Here is a 21,323-nt window from a genome sequence, read left to right as displayed (position 1 = left end):
GGGACCAGGAGAACTCTGAGCAAACAAAGCCTGTGGGACCAGGTGAGTGCTAGCTCACCCCAGAGATCTGCATAAATAACGCCTCCAGCTACAGGCTGAGAGCAGCAGGCAGGCAAGCCACAGTTGCAGATACCACTCTCAGAACTGCCTCCAGACGCTTTTTTTTCGTTTTCTCCCTACCTTTGATGAGAGAACAACCGAATTACACCTGCAAGCCGAAAAACTTACTGAAACTGTATTGCATTTGAACTGGGGACACTTGGTGGGGCTTTTTTTTTTCTTTCTTCTGTGTGTGTGTGAGTGTAGTTTTGTTCTACTTTATGCATCCCCTTTGATGAGACAACTACAGAACAACATCTGAGGCACCAAACTCCAGGACTGGAGATTGAGACGGACATCCAAATTATTAAGACTGAAATTGCATTGCATATAAACTTGGAAGTTTTTTGGTTTTTTGTTTTTTTTTTTAATTTTCTATTTGCCATTTTATTTTAATTCATTTTTATAAATAGATATTACTTTCATATACTTATTTTTTATTTTTTTTTATCTTTGATTTTCAATCCTCTCTCTGTCACTCTATTGTCTGTTCAGCTTACTGTCCATTAGTACACTAACACTCCCTGTTTATACCTTTGAAACTCTCTTGTCTGATACCTTGTTCTGCTTTCTCCCTCTTGTCTGTATATTTGTTTTCCCCTTTTCTTTAACTTCTTGCTTTCCATCTCAGCTCACTCTTCCATTCTCAATATTACCATTGTTATTATTACAAGCTAGAAAATACTTAATTACACACAGTACAGGGACAGTAACAACACCAAGGACAATGACAGGAAGACAGAAAAAACAAGGAAACCAGTTTCCCCACAGCAAAAAATTAGTACAGGAACCAGAGGGGAATGAAGAGAACAGAAATTCAGAGCCAGACTCCAACAAAATGAAGATAAACTATGCCAAAGGACCCAATGAAGCCTACAAGAATAATTTAAAAGAAGACATACTACAAGTACTCAATGAAATTTTTATAGAGATGATACTGGATAGGGTAAACCAAAATGTACAGGAGACACTCAAGAAATTCCAAGACAATAAAAATAGAGAATTTGAAAAAGCAAAAGAAGAAATAAAGGAAACCATAGAAGCACTGTATAAACACCAAAGTGAAAGAGAGAACACAATGAATAAATGGATAAATGAACTCAGGACAAAAATAGACAACAATAAAGAAGAAAACAGCCAGGATATGGAAAACCTCAGAAAAAAGAATGAAACAGAACTGCAAAACAAAACGGAAGGCCAATCCAGCAGAATAGAACAAACAGAAGACAGAATCTCAGAACTTGAAGATGAAATGGTAATTAAAGGAAAAACTGAAGAACTATTAATTAAACAACTCAAGACCTGTGAAAAGAAAATGCAAGAACTCACTGACTCCATCAAAAGACCAAACTTGAGAATCATGGGCATCGAAGAAGGAGAAGAGGTGCAAGCGAAGGGAATGCATAATATATTCAACAAAATAATAACGGAAAATTTCCCAAATCTAGAGAAAGATATTCCCATACAAATGCAAGAGGCCTCCAGAACACCAAACAGACCAGATCAAAATAGAACTACTCCACGACATATCATCATTAAAACAACAAGTTCAGAAACTAAGGAAAGAATATTGAAGGCTGCAAGAGAGAAAAAACAAGTAACATACAAAGGTAAACCCATCAAAATCACAGCAGACTTCTCAACAGAAACATTAAAAGCAAGAAGAGCGTGGGGTGAGATCTTCCGGGCACTGAATGAAAATAACTTCAACCCCAGGATACTCTACCCAGCAAAGCTATCATTCAAAATAGATGGGGCAATAAAAGTCTTCCATGATAAGCAGAAACTAAAACAATATGTGACCACAAAGCCACCATTACAAAAGATTCTGCAAGGGATCCTGCACACAGAAAGTGACACCCAACTTAACCATGAAAAGGCAGGCAGCACCAAACCACAGGATAAGAAAAAGCAAGACAGTAGAGAGTAACATCAAGTTAGGTACACACAATCAAACCTTCAAACAACTAAGATAACTAAATGGCAGGAATCACCACATACCTATCAGTACTAACACTTAATGTTAATGGACTTAATTCACCCATCAAAAGACACCGTTTGACAAAATGGATTAAAAAAGAAGATCCAACAATTTGTTGCTTACAGGAGACTCATCTCACCGACAGAAAATAAGCATATGCTTAGGATGAAAGGCTGGAAGAAGATTTACCAAGCCAATGGCCCCCGAAAACAAGCAGGAGTAGCAATACTTATCTCTGACAAAATAGACTTCAAACCTACATTGATCAAATGAGATAAAGAAGGACATTCCATACTAATAAAAGGGGAAATAGACCAAAAGGAAATAATAATCATCAATCTGTACGCACCCAATGTCAACGCACCCAATTTCATCAAACATACCCTGAAAGACCTAAAAGCATATATAAATGCCAACACAGTGGTTGTGGGAGACTTTAACACTCCATTATCATCAATAGATAGGTCATCCAAACAAAAACTCAATAAAGAAATCCAAGATCTAAAATATGCAATAGATCAAATGGACCTAGTAGATGTCTACAGAACATTTCATCCAACCTCTACACAATATACATTCTTCTCAGCAGCCCATGGAACCTTCTCCAAAATAGATCATATCCTAGGGCACAAAGCAAGCCTCAGCAAATATAAGAAAATAGAAATAATACCATGCATACTATCTGACCACAATGCAGTAAAAGTAGCACTCAACAACAAAAGTAAAGACAAAAAACATGCAAACAGCTGGAAACTAAATAACTCATTACTTAATGAAGAATGGATCATCGATGCAATAAAAGAGGAAATTAAAAAGTTCCTAGAAGTCAATGAAAATGAAAACACAACCTACCAGAACCTATGGGACACAGCTAAGGCAGTCTTGAGAGGAAAGTTTATAGCCATGAGTGCATATATTAAAAAGATTGAAAGATCCCAAATCAATGACCTAATGATACATCTCAAACTCCTAGAAAAACAAGAACAAGCAAATCCCAAAACAAATAGAAGGAGAGAAATAATAAAAATAAGAGCTGAAATCAACGAAATAGAAACCAAAAAAACCATACAAAGAATTAATGAAACAAAAAGTTGGTTCTTTGAAAAAATAAACAAGATCGATAGACCCCTGGCAAACCTGACTAAAATGAGGAGAGAAAAAACCCAAATTAGTAGAATCAGGAATGCAAAAGGGGAGATAACAACAAACACCATGGAAGTCCAGGAAATCATCAGAGACTACTTTGAGAACCTATATTCAAATAAATTTGAAAATCTAAAAGAAATGGACAGATTTCTAGATACATATGATCATCCAAAACAGAACCAAGAGGAAATTAATCACCTGAATAGACCTATAACACAAAATGAAATTGAAGCAGCAATCAAGAGTCTCCCCAAAAAGAAAAGTCCAGGACCTGATGGATTCTCTGCTGAATTCTATCAGACCTTTAAAGAAGAACTGATACCAACCCTCCTTAAACTGTTCCATGAAATAGAAAGGGAAGGAAAACTGCCAAACACATTTTATGAAGCCAGTATTACACTTATCCCAAAACCAGGCAAAGACACCTCCAAAAAGGAGAACTATAGGCCAATCTCCTTAATGAACATTGATGCAAAAATCCTCAACAAAATAATGGCAAACCGAATTCAGCAACACATCAAAAAGATTATTCACCACGACCAGGTAGGCTTCATCCCAGGGATGCAGGGGTGGTTCAACATACGAAAATCAATAAACGTAATAAACCACATTAACAGAAGCAAAGACAAAAAACCACTTGATCATCTCAATAGATGCAGAAAAAGCCTTTGATAAGATCCAACATCATTTCATGATAAAAGCTCTAAGAAAACTAGGAATAGAAGGAAAGTTCCTCAACATTATAAAAGCTATATATGACAAACCTACAGCCAGCATTATACTTAACGGAGAAAAATTAAAACCATTCCCTCTAAAATCAGGAACCAGACAAGGATGCCCACTATCTCCACTCCTATTCAACATAGTACTGGAATTCCTAGCCAGAGCAATTAGGCAAGAAGAAGGAATAAAAGGAATACAAATAGGTAACGAAACTGTCAAAATATCCCTATTTGCAGACGACATGATCCTATACCTTAAAGACCCAAAAAACTCTACTCAGAAGCTTCTAGACATCATCAATAGCTATAGCAAAGTAGCAGGATATAAAATCAACATAGAAAAATCATTAGCATTTCTATACACTAACAATGAGCAAACGGAAAAAGAATGTATGAAAACAATTCCATTTACAATAGCCTCAAAAAAAATCAAATACCTAGGTGTAAACCTAACAAAAGATGTGAAAGACCTCTACAAGGAAAACTATACACTTCTGAAGAAAGAGATTGAGGAAGACTATAGAAAGTGGAGAGATCTCCCATGCTCATGGATTGGTAGAATCAACAGAGTAAAAATGTCGATACTCCCAAAAGTAATCTACATGTTTAATGCAATTCCCATCAAAATTCCAATGACATTCATTAAAGAGATTGAAAAATCTACTGTGAAATTTATATGGAAACACAAGAGGCCACGAATAGCCAAGGCAATACTCAGTCAAAAGAACAATGCAGGAGGTATCACAATACCTGACTTCAAACTATATTACAAAGCAATAACAATAAAAACAGCATGGTACTGGCACAAAAACAGACATGAAGACCAGTGGAACAGAATAGAGGATCCAGATATGAAGCCACACAACTATGAGCAACTTATCTTTGACAAAGGAGCTAAAAATATACGATGGAGAAATAGCAGCCTCTTCAACAAAAACTGCTGGGAAAACTGGTTAGCAGTCTGCAAAAAACTGAAACTAGATCCATGTATATCACCCTATACCAAAATGGATCAAGGATCTTAATATCAGACCCCAAACTCTTAAGTTGATACAAGAAAGAGTAGGAAATACTCTGGAGTTAGTAGGTATAGGTAAGAACTTTCTCAATGAAACCCCAGCAGCACAGCAACTAAGAGATAGCATAGATAAATGGGACCTCATAAAACTAAAAAGCTTCTGTTCATCAAAAGAAATGGTCTCTAAACTGAAGAGAACACCCACAGAGTGGGAGAAAATATTTGCCAGCTATACATCAGACAAAGGACTGATAACCAGAATATACAGGGAACTTAAAAAACTAAATTCTCCCAAAACTAATGAACCAATAAAGAAATGGGCATGTGAACTAAACAGAACTTTCTCAAAAGAAGAAATTCAAATGGCCAGAAAACACAAGAAAAAATGCTCACCATCTCTAGCAATAAAGGAAATGCAAATTAAAACCACGCTAAGATTCCACCTCACCCCTGTTAGAATAGCCATCATCAGCAACACCACCAACAACAGGTGTTGGCGAGGATGCAGGGAAAAAGGAACCCTCTTACACTGTTGGTGGGAATGTAGACTAGTACAACCACTCTGGAAAAAAATTTGGAGGCTACTTAAAAAGCTGGACATCGATCTACCATTTGATCCAGCAATACCACTCTTGGGGATATACCCAAAAGACTGTTACTCCAGAGGCACCTGCACATCCATGTTTATTGCGGCACTATTCACAATAGCCAAGTTATGGAAACAGCCAAGATGCCCCACCACTGACAAATGGATTAAGAAAATGTGGTATCTATACACAATGGAATTTTATGCAGCCATGAAGAGAACGAAATGTTATCATTCGCTGGTAAATGGATGGAATTGGAGAACATCATTCTGAGTGAGGTTAGCCTGGCCCAAAAGACCAAAAATCGTATGTTCTCCCTCATATGTGTACACTAGATCAAGGGCAAACACAACAAGGGGATTAGACTATGAGCACACGATAAAAGCGAGAGCACACAAGGGAGGGGTGAGGATAGGTAAGACACCTAAAAAACTAGCTAGCATTTGTTGCCCTTAATGCAGAGAAACTAAAGCAGATACCTTAAAGCAACTGAGGCCAATAGGAAAAGGGGACCAGGAAGTAGAGAAAAGGTTAGATCAAAAAGAATTAACCTAGAAGGTAACACCCACGCACAGGAAATCAATGTGAGTCAATGCCCTGTATAGCTATCCTTATCTCAACCAGCAAAACCCCTTGTTCCTTCCTATTATTGCTTATACTCTCTCTACAACAAAATTAGAGATAAGGGCAAAATAGTTTCTGCTGGGTATTGAGGGGGGGAGCGGGAGGGGGTGGAGTGGGTCGTAAGGGAGGGGGTGGGGGCAGGGGGGAGAAATGAACCAAGCCTTGTATGCACATATGAATAATAAAAGAAAAATGAAAAAAAAAAAAAAAGAAAATATGTACAAGGGCATGTGATTGTGAAAATGCAGAAAAAGAGATAAACTGAGCATGCAGCAAGCTCTCTAAAAGGAATAAGCAGTCCCAATTGGAGTGTAACTCCCAATCCTTCATAGTCACGTGACATCACAACTCTTAACAGCAGCTAGAAGTTGTGGAACCATCCATGCCTTCAAAATTCTGATAAGGAGATTATTTTTGTCAAGCATTTTATAACTCAAGTCTTCGAGCACAAGGGTAAATGAAGGCATGTGATGACAGAAACCCTTTTTTCTCATGCACCTTTCCTTGAAAGGATTCCGTATTCTTCTGGAGAATTATGTGCCTGCAAAACGAGGGAATACACCAAGAAAAATGAAAACACATGATTAAGGAAACCAGAGCCTGCTCTACAGAAAAAGGGAGAAGGAAAGTTCCAGAGGAACAATCTTTTAGCAGACCCAGACCCAGACCGGGAGGAAAGAGCCTGAGAGGACTGCATGGCTGACGGTTCTGTGATGCACTCTGACATTTGCAGGTAGATCTCCTGTGGGGCTTGGCACACGTATCTACAGGCATAAAGAATTTCTGTTGGAGAAGCATAATGATCAAACAATATGAACTGGTTTTGTAATTAAAATTTTGTCAACTATTGGCAGTAGAGGTCACCCAAATTTATAGGTGATGGTATAAATTTGCTTTAAATACTCTTAACAATGGTAAAACAAAAGACAAATTGGAAGAATCTATGAAATTGTAATATCAGAAAGTTAATTGTTATTGAAACAGGGTAAATAGGTCCACAGGTTTCACTGTCCTGTTCTCTCCACTCATGTGTATGCCAAAAGAAAAAAATGCTTCAAGTGATGGAGATGTGCCCTGGAGGACAGTGCTAGAAGAGTGTATTCATGCTGTCTGATGGGAGGGAGGGAGGGAGAGAGGGAGTAAAGGAGGGAGAAAGAGTCGAAGGGAGGGAGGAAGGAAGGAAAAAAATAGCAAAAAAGAAAAAAACATGTCAACACCAAAATGTATAACCTTTCAAGTGATCTTTGAGACAGCAGGAGAAATTTCCACTTAGCAATGCTCAGAAAACATCCAGTTACAGAACCACTGAACACAAAATAAAATAAAAATAAATAATAAAAGGTGACTTATAATTTCAGCAACTGGAAATTTAAAAACATACACCACTGGTTATTAGTTTAGAGAGGAAATAAAAAATGAAACTATAAGCTATCCATAAAGCAGTGAAAAGAATATTTTCTACCAAAACCTATGGAACAAATCAAAAGCTGTATTCAGGAGGAAATGCCTAATCACCTCTATTACTAAATGAAAGGTACTAAAAATAAAGCTAACTAGGACTCATTTTGAAGACCTAGAGAAAGAGCAGCAAGGAAAAAAGAAGAGGAAATTAATGAAGATGCAAACTGAAGTTAATGAAATGGAAAACAAACAGGTAAAAATGATCAATAAATCCAAATGCTATTTTTAAAAAATAAATCAATTAAATAGATAAATTCTGTCTGAAACTGATCAAAGAAAAATAATAGAGGATAAAATTATAAAAGACTAGAAATTTTCAAAAGAAATATATATATACAGATACAAAAGTTATCTTAAAAATTATAGAATCTGGAGCTGGGGAAAGCAGCTCAGTGGGAGAGAACTTAAGAGGTTCTGGGTTGGATCCCCAGCATCACAAAAATAAGTAAATAAATAAAAATTATAAAATAAAATAGATGGCAACAAGTTTGAAAAAAATGGGTAATTTCTTAGCCAAATATAAAGGGATCCACGAATGGAAATGGAAAACTCCAACAGACCAATCACCTCAGGTGAGGCTGGCTGTGTGGTCATGGCGTCACTGACATGGCACCAGGACCAGATGATTTCACAACCTTCTTCAGCTAACCAAAGGGCAAGTAATCCCAATATTATTTGAATCATTCCAGGAAGAAGGCAAGGATGGAAAGTTTCCTAAACCCTCTGTGAAACCAAAACTTTAAAATCAAAACTTGATAGAGTATCTAAAAATAATAATCTAATTTATAAATGTAGATGCAAAAGTTCTAAATAAAATATTGGCAAGCAATATTCAGCACTGGGACCAATTAGAGCTAATTTCAGGAATGCAAGAGTGAAATTCAATGTAACAAAGTATATTTATCAAAAAAAAAAAAAAACCAGCAAATATCTTTCTACTTGGTGAAACAAAAGTATTTCAAATCAAATCAGAAATCAGCAAGGCACCAGTGGCTCATGCCTGTAACCCTAGCTACTTGGGAGGCTAAGATAGGGAGGACTGAGTTTCAAGGCCAGCCCAGGTAGTTTGTGAGACCCTATCTCCATTATAACCACAGCAAAATGGACTGGGGGTATGGTTCAAGTGATAGAGTACCTGCTTTATAAATGTGAAGCCCTGAGTTCAAACCCCTGTCCTGTCAAAATCTCCTCAGTGTTCTAAAACTGCTCTCCCAAAGCTGAATGACTGTTTAAATTAGTTTTTGATAATACTTGCACATCTTGGGAGTTTCCAGAAGGAAATTTTCTTCCATCACAAATACTGAATTTTATATTTCCAGATGATAAGTCATCCAGTATTGGGTTTTGGTGATTTATTTTAGCATCAGGGCATCTTTCTAAGGTTTCAAATTCCTTGTATTTCTTCGGTTAAGAGAGAAGGAAATAAAGTAAGGCTTTCTCACCATATGCATGTGGAGCACCCTAAAAACTCGCAGATAATCTGGCATTCCTCTGTTCCACTGCACTTCTTTCAACTATCTCAAAAAGAGTATAGCAGTAATGAAGTTATGACCTCCCACAGCACTTCAGACTTTTTTTAGATTTTGCTTATGAAGTAAAAATTTTAACATTAACATTCTAGCATATAATAAAACTACAGGGTATGAAATCTCCTTTAAAAATATTTTAATACTCCTTAAATTTTCTGACCTATTATTGGTAACTTGCAAATATTACTATTTTCCTAAGTACCAGGGTACACAATTTAAGATGCCACTTATTGATGACAAAATTGAGCGATATTAATATTATAACACACATGCAAACAAAAATCCATTTCAAGGAAAAATATATGACTAAGGTGACTTGATTTTCCCCACAAAACACTGAAGTCTAATCTATTGACATTTGTGATAGGGACAATTAAATACCACGTAGCTAAATACTCACTGTTGGGCATCTATGCAAGCAGTCTTGGGCTCTATCATAATCAACCTGGCAATGCACTTGATGGTTTTGTGACCTTAAGACAGTCTTTCACTCTTGTATGTTAAGTTTGTATCTCAGCAGTGGAACCTTTTTTCCAAGTAAATTTCTAGAACCCTTATACACATGAATACATGCATACACCCCATCCCATATATGTCATATTTTATTAATATAAATTTCCTTATATAAACTTTTTATTCTATAATGAAAAAATACTAAGCCAACCAATGAAAATGTATAATAATGCACTGGTTGTGTGCAGTATATTAGAATTTGGTGAATAACAAATTCGTGTAATGGGACGTCTTTTTTTTTTTCATTTTTTTTGTCCTATAAAAGTTAATTCAAGTCAAATTTGCATATCCCTAATCACCATTGATTCTTAGTATTCCATGGAACATACTTTGAAAACCTTGTGATAAGTGATCCTCTGAGATGTTTTCCAACTCTAAAAATTTCAATTGTCCTTTTGGATTAGACTGTTGAGTTTAATTCAGATTGCCTAACTTTAGAATGTCTCTGAAAATAAACAAAATGGGGTTATGGGTTTTGCGATCTTTCCAGGCATAGCCAATTTTTTTATCCCCCAGAATCCTTTACCTTTTGAAGGGATTATTAAACAGTAAGTTCTGTGGCTTGATACTGCCCACACCCTTTTATCTAACAATATAAGCTCCAGGATACTAACTGATCTACTGTGAATCATGCAGTGTTTTTGTTATCCTTACCAACTGAACACAGCTCTTCGCTCATTTCATTAAACTGGGTGTAATTCTTTAAATGTGAATGTTAGGTAGGTTCTACTATAATATCTAAGCATAAAAGTTGTAAATTTATTTAATATGCTTTTCTATTCTGTACAGCTTTGTCTTTTTTAAATATGAAGTACTTAAATGCACTTACTACAATAGGAAATGTGTGCCTTCTAGGATTTGTGAAATGTTCTCATGTGCCCTAAGGAATTTGTTTTGTAAGTTATACAGTTTTCCATGTCCTCACTTAGTAACAAATGTTTTACTCACAATGCTGTAGAACTTTAGCTTGAGAAAATAAGTTTCAGTATGTAACTGAATTTAGAGGTTGAGAATAGTAGTATTTCTTTTATTCTTAGGAGAAACTGATATATTGTTCAATAGATAATCTTTAGTAAGTAAATTTTAGCTAATTGAACAGATTCTTTTTCTTACCTAATTTTACATTCTTATATACTAAATATTTTTATTCTGTAGAGGATTATTTTATATTGTCCTCCAGGGACTTGTGATGTTTGTGTGCTGTGTTTTGAGATTATTTCAAGGTGGACTTAATTTTCAATATAATGTGTATGTATTGATAATAAAAAAAAAAAAAGAAAAATCAGAAAGCAAACAAGGATGTCAGTTACTGCTATTATTATTCAACACTGTCTTGATGGGTGTACAAATGAAATAAACAATGGAAAGAAAGATACATTATTTTTGGTAACTGACTAGTTATATATTTAGAAAATTCAGTATAGTTTAAGAACAATTAGTAGAATTAATATTTGATAAGGGAACACTGTAAGATAAATGTACAAAAAAGGCCAGGTAGGACAGGTTACTCCAGAGGCACCTGCACACCCATATTTATTGCAGCACTATTCACAATAGCCAAGTTATGGAAATAGCTATGATGCCCCACTACTGACAAATGGATCGAGAAAATGTGGTATCTAAACACAATGGAATTTTATGCAGCCACGAAGAAGAACGAAATGTTATCATTCGCTGGTAAATGGATGGAATTGGAGAACATCATTCTGAGTGATCCTTGCCCAAAAGACCAAAAATCGTATGTTCTCCCTCATATGTGGACATTAGATCAAGGGCAAACACAACAAGGGGATTGGACTTTGATCACAAGATAAAAGCGAGAGCACACAAGGGAGGTGTGAGGATAGGTAAGACACCTAAAAAATTAGCTAGCATTTGTTGCCCTCAACGCAGAGAAACTAAAGCAGGTACCTTAAAAGCAACTAAGGCCAATAGGAGAAGGGGACCAGGAACTAGAGAAAAGGTGAGATCAAAAAGAATTAATCTAGAAGGTAACACACATGCACAGGAAATTAATGTGAGTCAACTCCCTGCATAGCTATCCTTATCTCAACCAGCAAAAACCCTTGTTCCTTCCTATTATTGCTTATATTCTCTCTTCAACAAAATTAGAGATAAGGGCAAAATAGTTTCTGCTGGGTATTGAGGGGGTGGGGGTGGGGGAGGGGTTGGAGTGGGTGGTAAGAGAGGGGGTGGGGGCAGGGGGAAGAAATGACCCAAGCACTGTATGCACATGAGAATAATAAAACAATAAAAAAAATTTTAAGAAAGGCCAGGTTGGGTGATGCATACCTGTAATCCTGATTACTCAGGATACAGAGAAAGGAGGATTGCAGTCTGAGGCTGGCCCTGGGCAAAACATAAGACCCTATCGGAAACAAACTAAAGCATAACAGGACTGGGATGTAGCTCAAGTGATAGAGCACTTAACTAGCAAGCTTGTGAGCTCAAGGTCCTGAATTCAAACCCTAGTACTACAAAAGAAAAAAAAGTGAGTGCCAGTCACTCACACCTGTCATCCCAGCTATGCAGGAGGCTAAGATTAAGTTTCAGGCCAGCTGCGCAAACAAATTCTCAAAATTCCATCTCAATGGAAAAAAGCCAGGCATAGTGGTGCACGCCTGTCATCTTAGCTACATACAGTGTAAAACAGGATTTTGGTCCAGCCCAGCCTGCTGGGTGGTGGTGGGGGGGGGGGGCGGAGTGAGACCCTATTTCCAATGTAACCAGATAAAAAAGGGCTGGCGGTGTGGCTCAAATGGTAGAGCACCTGTTTTGCAAGTGCAAAGCCCTGAGTTCAAACCCCAGTCCCAAAGCAGAAAAACAAAACAAAACAAAAAGCATAAACACCTACAAACAGAAATAGGAAAAATATTCCATACCCAATAGTGAAAATGTCACTAAACTACAACAGAGCAAACTTAGCAAGAAAAGTGCAAAACCTACATGAAGAAAATCAGTCTGGTGTATATTTTTACATGAAAAATACACAGACATTTCACCCAACAAATCACACTCTTAGGAATCTATCCCATAAAAATAAAATCACCAACAAAATGTTTATTGCAGCATTGCTCTTACTGCACAAACAAAAACAAAAACAAGGGCTAGTGAAGTGGCTCAAGCAGTAGAGCCCTACTTAGCTAAAACATGAGGCCCTGAGTTCAAACCCCAGTACAGCCAAAACGAAACGTCAACTGTAAGAACAAAAACAAAAAACGAGTTCCTAGAAGCAAGGTAATAAATAACGACATGCCCATCCTGTGCAGTATTCAGCAGTCACTAAAGGAATGGACTGGAGCTGTGGCACTTGACTCCAAAAGGTTTTCCTGGATGTATCTGAGTGACAAAGTGAGATGGAGAGATGGCATAGACCTTGTTACGAAGAATCAAATATTGAGCAAAATCCATAAATGTGTGTGTGTGTCTGTCCATGTGTATATGTGTGTGAAAAAGAGAAAAGACAGACAGAGACAACAACAGAAAGAGACAGACAGAGAGAATGTGACCACAGACACAAACCAGCTTGCTAGTACACATTACTCGGAAAGGGCAATAAAGGATGCAGGGTTGAAAAGGAGGCTGAGTGGCACAATTCCATTGATGTGAAGTCAGTCGGTCAGAGACCTGCTGCTCCAATGGGGACTGAGACTACAGTGTGAGTGGCGCCAGTGACCATCCTCCGCCGGCTCCATTCTTAAACTTCACAGTCATTTGGCGTTTACTCCAAACGCCATTGAACCATGAGTTTTATACACTCAAGTCTCATGATCTTTGCGTATTTTGTGACAATCTACTGCTAATGGTTAATTGCTAATCCTCATTTTATGAAATGAATTTTTGGACCCCACTTTTCAAATTGGAGTGTAGTTTCACAAATAAATAAGTTAGAAAAAAATAGTAATTATATATTTACTGATTGTTGGATGTCCATAAAATCAAAACGCAAGTTACGGAAAATTAGGCAAGTACTCCATTTCAGTATCAAGCAAAATTTTGATTATAAACATGCACTTAAATATTGTGATGTGGAAGAGAAAACTGTTGACAGCGTTCACAAAGCTAGTGGCGGGATGACACCAAGGGAGGGACCAGAGGGGCAGATTACAAGCTTCCCTTCACATCTCCCTGCATTATATCACCACTGAAATGACTTTGCTTTTGAAATCTGAAAATATCAAGTAATGAAAACAAAGGTAGTTTATAAACAATAGAATAAAATAAACTGGGTATTATTTAGTGCCTACCTCATAGGATCTGCTGTGACAATTAAACTAGATAACGCACATAAAGTGTTTAGCATATTCCCCAACAAGTTGTAAATGCTCAAAAAAAGGTAGCTATTTTTTTTTATTAAAAAAGAAAATAGATTCCAGGAAGCAGTAGAAATGCTGCCACTGAAAAAAAAAGGTCTCTGAAAATGACACTGTGTATACAGGGCGATGTTCCTTGTATTACTAAATGTGGTCTCTCTTGGACTACATGGTAGCGATAGAGCTCACTAAACATAGTTCACTGACAGTAAAAATAAAATTATCATTAGATAAATAAGGGGAAAAAAAGGAGATGGCAATATTTCTGCCTTGAAGACTACTTTAAGAACTTTAACCAGGACAAAGAAGCTCACACTTTTAATCCCAGCTACTCAGGAGGTAGAGATCAGGAAGATCACAGTTTGAGGCCAGCTACAGCAAAAAGTTAGTGAAACCCCATCTCAACAAGTAATCCAGATACAATGAGGAGCACCTATAATCCCAGCTATAAGGCTAGCATAGGTAGGGGGATCACTGTTTAGCCTGCACTGGGCAAAAATTGCAAGACCCTATCCAAAAAATAACTAAAGCCAAAAATGGCTAGGGTTGTGGCTTGAGTGGTAGAGAGTACCTGCCTAGCAAGTATGAGGCCCTGAGTTCAAACCCCAGCAGGTGGAGACTCGAGAGAACAAATTCATATAGATTGAAATGACACAACAGCTCTTCTTGCGGCCTAAGTGGGAGATCAACTCCTAAACAGAAATACCACCCCAGCTCTGCAAAGGGTTTGCTGACCTGCCTAAAGACATGAGAGTTTAATTATAATTGATAAACTAAATCTGGCCCATCAGTACCCTTTTCATAGCCCAGTGAAACATTGAAACAGGCTTGCAGGTTTCATGCATGTCAGCCTTACTACTCACATGGAGTTGACCTTCTCTGCAGGGCCTTGCACCTGGCCTGTCACGGTGCCTCTGCTGGTGTTCTTCACCCAGCCCACCACTCCCATCTTCTTTGCTTCATCTTCTGTGTACTGGTTCCAGGAGAAAACAGCAGAGAAGACAGCATCGAAGGTCAGAACTCATGCCACACTTATTCCAGCATTCCAAAGTGCCTGCTGAGAATCGCTCTTCTAAAATAGTCTATGCAACAACTGTGCAGCTGGCCTGCAGCAACGCACTCAAAAGAACCTTCATTAATGGGATTCTGTTAAATCCCACTCTCAGTAAACACAAGCACGGTACGACAAAATAAGTGATGGAGGGTATTACTTCAAAACCAGTTTCTGTGATGCTTTGGGATTCACAACACTCAGTTGTCTTTTCCTGATACCTGTCAGCCCTGAGTTACACTTTTAGTCTGGGCTCCACAGGACAATCAATCCAAGATTCTCCACACTGACACAAATGATTCACTTATGCTCAACACAGAGTATTCACAGGCAGAAACAAAGAGTAAAAAATTTTGAAATTTCCAATCTAAAATGGAGGAAGTAATTTTAATAAGAAAATTAAACTAGCAAGAACACCAACCTAGACATGCTGGTTTACAGAATTATTGTATGATTGGAGGATTCTGACATTTTGCGTTGGCTCTGGACTTGTCACAAAAATGTTATAAATGCCTAGGGGTAAAATCATCTCTTCTGTTATTATTAATAAGGTTTTAAAAAAAAAAACAAAAACCTCCTTTTCCCAGTTTCAAATTCAGTTCTGCTACTGGAAAATGAAAAAAGAGCAACAGTTTGATTCTGAATTACTTTAACCACATATACTAAAAAGTTTTGTGGACCGATCTGCCAGAACTTTCTAAAAACACGCTGTCTGGAAGTCTGGTGGTCAAGCTCTGTGCTCAGCCTCAACAGAGGAAGCAACACAAACAGAAATGGCTACAGTAAGACGGATGTAGGCTTTGATCTGAAAATCTGTCAAGAAAATAAAGAAACCTGAATTCTGGAGGACAGGGCTCTCACAACACAAACCTGACTGGAGGGAACGAGCAGAACTCTGAGGGGTTGGGAACCAGAGCTCACAGCTCAGGCTGTAACTGAAAATACCAGCGACAATGAACTGTTAGGGAAGGAGTACTTTTGAAAATAAAAATTTTAAAAGACAAGGAGTTTTAACTGCTAATTTACCATTTTTCATTTTGCAGTGGGAATTGGGTTCCCTTGCCTGGAGGGTTTTCCCATCCAGAACATGTGGGCCATCCCAGTCCTTTTATTCAATGCCCCTAACCAAAATGTTCAACTTGACTCACCGTGACAGAATGCTTTTCAGATTCACAGAAAACACTAACTAAAAACTAGGGAGCAATAATGCTTTTAATAGACTATTTTTAAAGACAGATTTAAGAAAAAATCACGATCAGTAATTTTAAGGACAAATTCATACATTTTTTTCATTTCTTGTCAAGAGCGGGAAACAAGCACAGACTAGCATTACATAGAACACTTTCTAGCTCTGTGACTATAAATGGGAAAAGGGCAAAAATAAAATAAAATAAACAGATTGTATTGACTTACCATTCTGAAGCAAACACCTGTATAAAAGAAAGATAAGAAGAAATGTCAGCTTGACTATCTTTAAAAAAAAATGTATATCCTGACTTAACTTCCATTTATTTATTAAAGGGTAAGTAAAAGAAATGAATAAATATTCAAGGTCTAAATGTATTGAAGGGCTTTTTTAAAATTGTTTTAAAATGAACAGAGAAGATTCTTTTGAAAAATAGTAAATTATAATGAATAATATATTGAAAAATATAGTACTATTCTGAGGCTAAAGTGCAATAAATTGCTGCACTACATGTTCCTTTTATTTTTAAATGCTGTGACAAGGACAATTGAGGATAAAATGTACCTAGCCTTAGTTTTTAGAATACCATCTTTAATGCAAGAACTAAATTCAAGTTTAAATGTAATAAGTGTTTCTGTTTTTATTTTCTTTCTAGTTACAATTAGAAATAATGAAGTAAATAGTATAAAATGATATGCTTGACTCTAACTGGGCTTCTGAAGCCTCACTGCTAGTGGGAAGTCAGGTGGAAGCCAAGCGTGCTAGGGTTTGGGGATGTAGCTCGGTGGTGAGGCACTGCCTAGCATGGGGGGGCACCCTTGGTTCAATCACCAGCACTGAAGAATGCCATGGGATCTCATAACCTGGATTGTCTGGAACCGAACACTGATTTGAGGGGGGAATGAGAGACTAAAATAAGGGTGATCAAGGCTGTATATTTAAGATTTGGGACCCAGTAGGGGAGAGGGAAGACCTTTTTTACATGCCTCCTGGGAAATCCAGCAACGATCCTAAGTAACAGATCTGTGGTCCTTCCCGCAAACCACAAATCGAAAGACCCTTTGATCCAAATGGATACCCAGGACAGTTTTCTTTAGGATAGACATGCCCTAAATCTAAGCTCCTTCCTGAGAATTGATTAAAATGGGGGTAAGAAACATCAGGAATGACACAGGTGAAGAAACACAGAGCATATTAGCACCTATTCCCACTTAGAGCACATGGTCAAGTTGGAAGGTTGCTTTTTAAAAAGTACCCAAGAAGCAAATCTCTCTCTTTCTCTCTCTCTCTCTCTCATATACACACACAGCTTAAATTTAGGGGAGAGGTCAGGCATCATGGTAGTACAGCCTGTAAGCCCAGCACTTGGGAGGATGAGGCCAGAAGATCTCAAGTTCAAGGCCAGACTAGGCTACATGGTGGGCCCCTGTCTCAAAAAAAACCAAAAATATACAAATAATAAATAAATAAATAAATGATTTGTTTAATGGAAGCACGTGACCGCTTTCCTCTTTAAAGAGCGGGCCATGAGCCAGCAGCAGAGTTTTTAGCAAATGAAGTTCTTGGACCCATCTTCAGACTTAGAACAGAACCTCTCCAAGCAGAGGCCAAGCATCTGATACCAGGCTTCTGAGGTGAGTCTCCAGCCCACGAACATTTAGAATCAATCACCAGCCCTGTCTTGGTGGGAGTCTGGGAGATGTTTAAAAAAGGATTATACTTTAGGTTGAGAACTGTATCACAGGCTGGGGTGTAGCTTACTGGTAGAGCACTTGCCTAGCATACACAATGCCCTGGGTTTGATCCCCAACACTGCCAAAAACAAAATTACACCACAAAAAGGAAAATCTTATTGGATACTGTGTATCTAATGCCCCACCCACTGATGAGGTTCAAATTGGTATTGATGATAAATCATGGACTAGCATATCAAGGTTGCCTCACCTGTTTTTCAAATCAATCACATTACATGAAGGAAACTATGGATGACAGAAAGGCCAACCTCCCTCTTCTGGACCCCAGCTGGACCTAGGGAGCTATCTAGGCAACTTGGTGCATAGAATGCCTTTCCACCCTTGCTACATACTGCCAGAAACACTGTAGTTGGGCTGAGTGCAGTGGCTCATGCCTGTAATCCTAGCTACTCAGGAGGCAGTAATCAGGAGGATCATGGTTTGAAGCCAGCTGGGGCAAATAGTTCTCGAGACCCTATCTCAAAAATACCTAACACAAAAAGGGCTGGTGGAGTGGCTCAAGGTGTAGGCCCTGAGTTCAAACCCCAGTACGGCAAAAAAAGAAAAAGAAGTTCTACAGCTGCCTGCAGATGACAGTTGACCCCAGCCACAGTGAAGGGCAACATTCATTCATGAATCCCAAGCAACCCTTCCACCATCTGCTCACTGATGGCGACCAAGGCCATTCAGTTAAGGTGACAGAATCTCACTATGCAACCCAGGCTGTGAACTTGCCTCAAAGAGGAATTTCTAAGAGATATCAAACTCCAAAGAGATATTCTCTGTTGTAGGCTTAAAGAAATTATCTATGCCAATCTATTGATGAATTTTTTTCACACAGACATAATCTAAGAATTAACTCAAGATATATGCACATACAATTAAATATTGATAATTCATTGATTGTCTAATTTTTTTTTTGCAGTATTGGAGTTTAAACTCAGGGCCTACCCCTTGAGCCACCCCATCAGCCCTTTTTTTGTGATAGGTATTTTCAAGATAGGATCTCGAGAACTATTTGCCCAGGCTGACTTCGAACAGTGATTCTCGTGATCTCTGCCTCCTACGTAGCTAGAATTACAGGTATGAGCCACTGGCACCCGGCTTAATTGTCTAATTCTAAGTGCAAAGAATGAAATGACTATAAAAGCCACAGTTCCTGCATCTAGCAGCTTAGAGTCTAGTAGGAATGGTAGAAAAGTAAATTTACAATTCATATATAGAACAAAAGCTGGGTATGATGATGCACACCTATAATTCCATCACTCAGTAGGCTGAAGCAGGAGGATTACAGGTTCCAGGCCAGCCTGAGCTACATAGTGAGACCCTGCCTTTGTATGCAAGTTCATATGTATGCATATGTAAACAATTATGAGCTGTAAAAGGCATAACCCTGTATGCAAATGGAAAATTATAGGACACATAACCCAACCTTGGTGAATTTTGGACATGCTTGTTGAAGAATCTTACAATTAAGACTTCAGTCCTGAGCAAAAATTTGTGTAGTGAGAGTAGAATAACATTACAACCGGAAGAGCTGTGCAAAGGCACATTTAAATACTGCACCAAAGAATTCAAAGCCATGCACTGCCTTGTTGCCAAATTTGGATCTTGGTCCCAACTTTACTAAACTTTAACTATTTTTTTACTAAAAAATAGTTCGGTAAGAATGGGCAAGAATGTTTTTACACCTAAAGCTCCCATAACCTTGTAACTCATTTGCTGCAAGCACCTCCTTAACTAGTCTCCCAGCTTCCAGTTCTGCCTCTTAGAATGTGTTCTTCATAAATCAGCCAGGTGAGTTTCTTTTCTTGAGTAAAATCAAATCACTTTCTTCCCCAGCTTCAAGACCTCTCGGGACTCCCTGTGAATTCTGGAGGCCATGTGCTCTGGTCTCCTTCTGAATGCCTCTGCTCAGCCCGTGGCACTTTCATCCTTACTCCTCCATTCCAGCCAAACTTGCCTCTTGGGTTCCTTTAGCATTCAAGTATGTTCCCTCTTTGTGGCCCTGCACTAGCTAGTCCTCCTGCATGAACACTTCTCCCTCTGATCCTCCCATGTCACCTCGTTCTCATTACTCCTATCTCTTCACAAATGTCATCCCCTTAGAGAAATCTTCCCTAATTTATGTAAAACAGTAACCCCCCATGTTTCCTGTACAGGCATAGTACCGATTACCATATGTCAGTCTGTATTTATTTACTTTTTTATTTCCTTTCATCACAGTAAACTATAAATTTCATGAGGGAAGGATTTTTTTTTGTCTTGTTCAACAAACACTTCATCAGACCTGGGTACACAGTTGTTGGATAAATGAATAAAAGAAAATGAGTTGATAAGTACTTAAGTAAAATACTTAACCACTCTGTAATAATCTATTGTTAACACTGCAAATATACATAGAACCACATTGTTTAGAATTTAAGTTCACTTTCAAAGTGATGGTGCTAAGTTTACTGCACTCACAGTTCTAGAAAGGCCCTCAAGGAATCTATGTTGGGGGCATGGGGGGATAAAGGAGATTGATGGAGGGAGTGAATTCAACTATGATATAGTGTAAGAACTTTTACAAATGTCACAATGCACCCCCAGCACAATAAGAAATAATTATAATTTTATGTTGATTCTGGCAGAACTTTATATAAGCAGTAACAAATAGTGATTAAATATACAATACACATACTTATACATATATGTTATACATCTATACATACATAATCTATACATACAACTATAAAGGATAGCAAGAAGTTACTAGATAATGCCTAAATGAAGTCTTTTTTTTTTTTTAGCAGTACTGCGGCTTGAACTCAGGGCCTCACATTTGCCAGGCATGCGCTCTACCACTTGAGCCACTCCCCCAGCCCTTTTTTGTATTGGGTATTTTCAAGATAGGGTCTCAAGAACTATTTGCCAGGCTATCTTTGAGCGTCAGTCCTCCTGATCTCTGCCTCCCAAATAGCTGGGATTATAGGTGTGAGCCACCAGCACCCAGCTTGATTTAAATTGTCAAAGTTTTAACTTTAAAGTATTCATAACTATGAATGGTAAGAACACATACATATTTATTTTTTAAATCTTAAAATAGTAGAACTGCATGATTCATTTCAGTTTAAGAGACATAATTTTAGGCTAAGTTCATACTACTTGACAACTAGATAAGTGTTACTTATCTAGTGACAGGTGGGGGAAAGTGTGAAATAAATCATATACAAAAGATTCAATGCACACTTAATAGAGGTTTAGGTTGTCTTGATTACAGATGTAGTATCCTGAGGTTGTGACTGTGTAAGATCAGTCTTTCTGTACTGTGTCCTTTTGGATCACTACTTGGGAAAGAAAACTAAATGTAATAATTAT

The 21,323-nt window shown here is 37.8% G+C and overlaps 1 protein-coding gene across 2 annotated transcripts in view; it reads right to left on the bottom strand.

Moving 5' to 3' along the window:
• Acyp2 (acylphosphatase 2) overlaps window positions 1–21,323 on the bottom strand; it is a 137,061-nt gene that overhangs the window by 105,924 nt on the left and 9,814 nt on the right. For both annotated transcript variants that reach the window (XM_074049713.1, XM_020159201.2), the window contains exons 2-3: window positions 16,458–16,474; window positions 14,857–14,966 (exon numbers count right to left, since the gene is read on the bottom strand). In XM_074049713.1, the coding sequence (XP_073905814.1) occupies window positions 14,857–14,966; window positions 16,458–16,460 (113 nt within the window). In that variant the 5' untranslated portion in view covers window positions 16,461–16,474. The remainder of the gene's footprint in view (window positions 1–14,856; window positions 14,967–16,457; window positions 16,475–21,323) is intronic.

Source organism: Castor canadensis, chromosome 12 (genome assembly GCF_047511655.1).
Source record: "Castor canadensis chromosome 12, mCasCan1.hap1v2, whole genome shotgun sequence".
Lineage (NCBI taxonomy): Eukaryota > Metazoa > Chordata > Mammalia > Rodentia > Castoridae > Castor > Castor canadensis.
The sequence above is the reverse complement of the archived record's forward strand: the minus strand, read 5'-3'. Positions and strand labels throughout refer to the sequence as shown.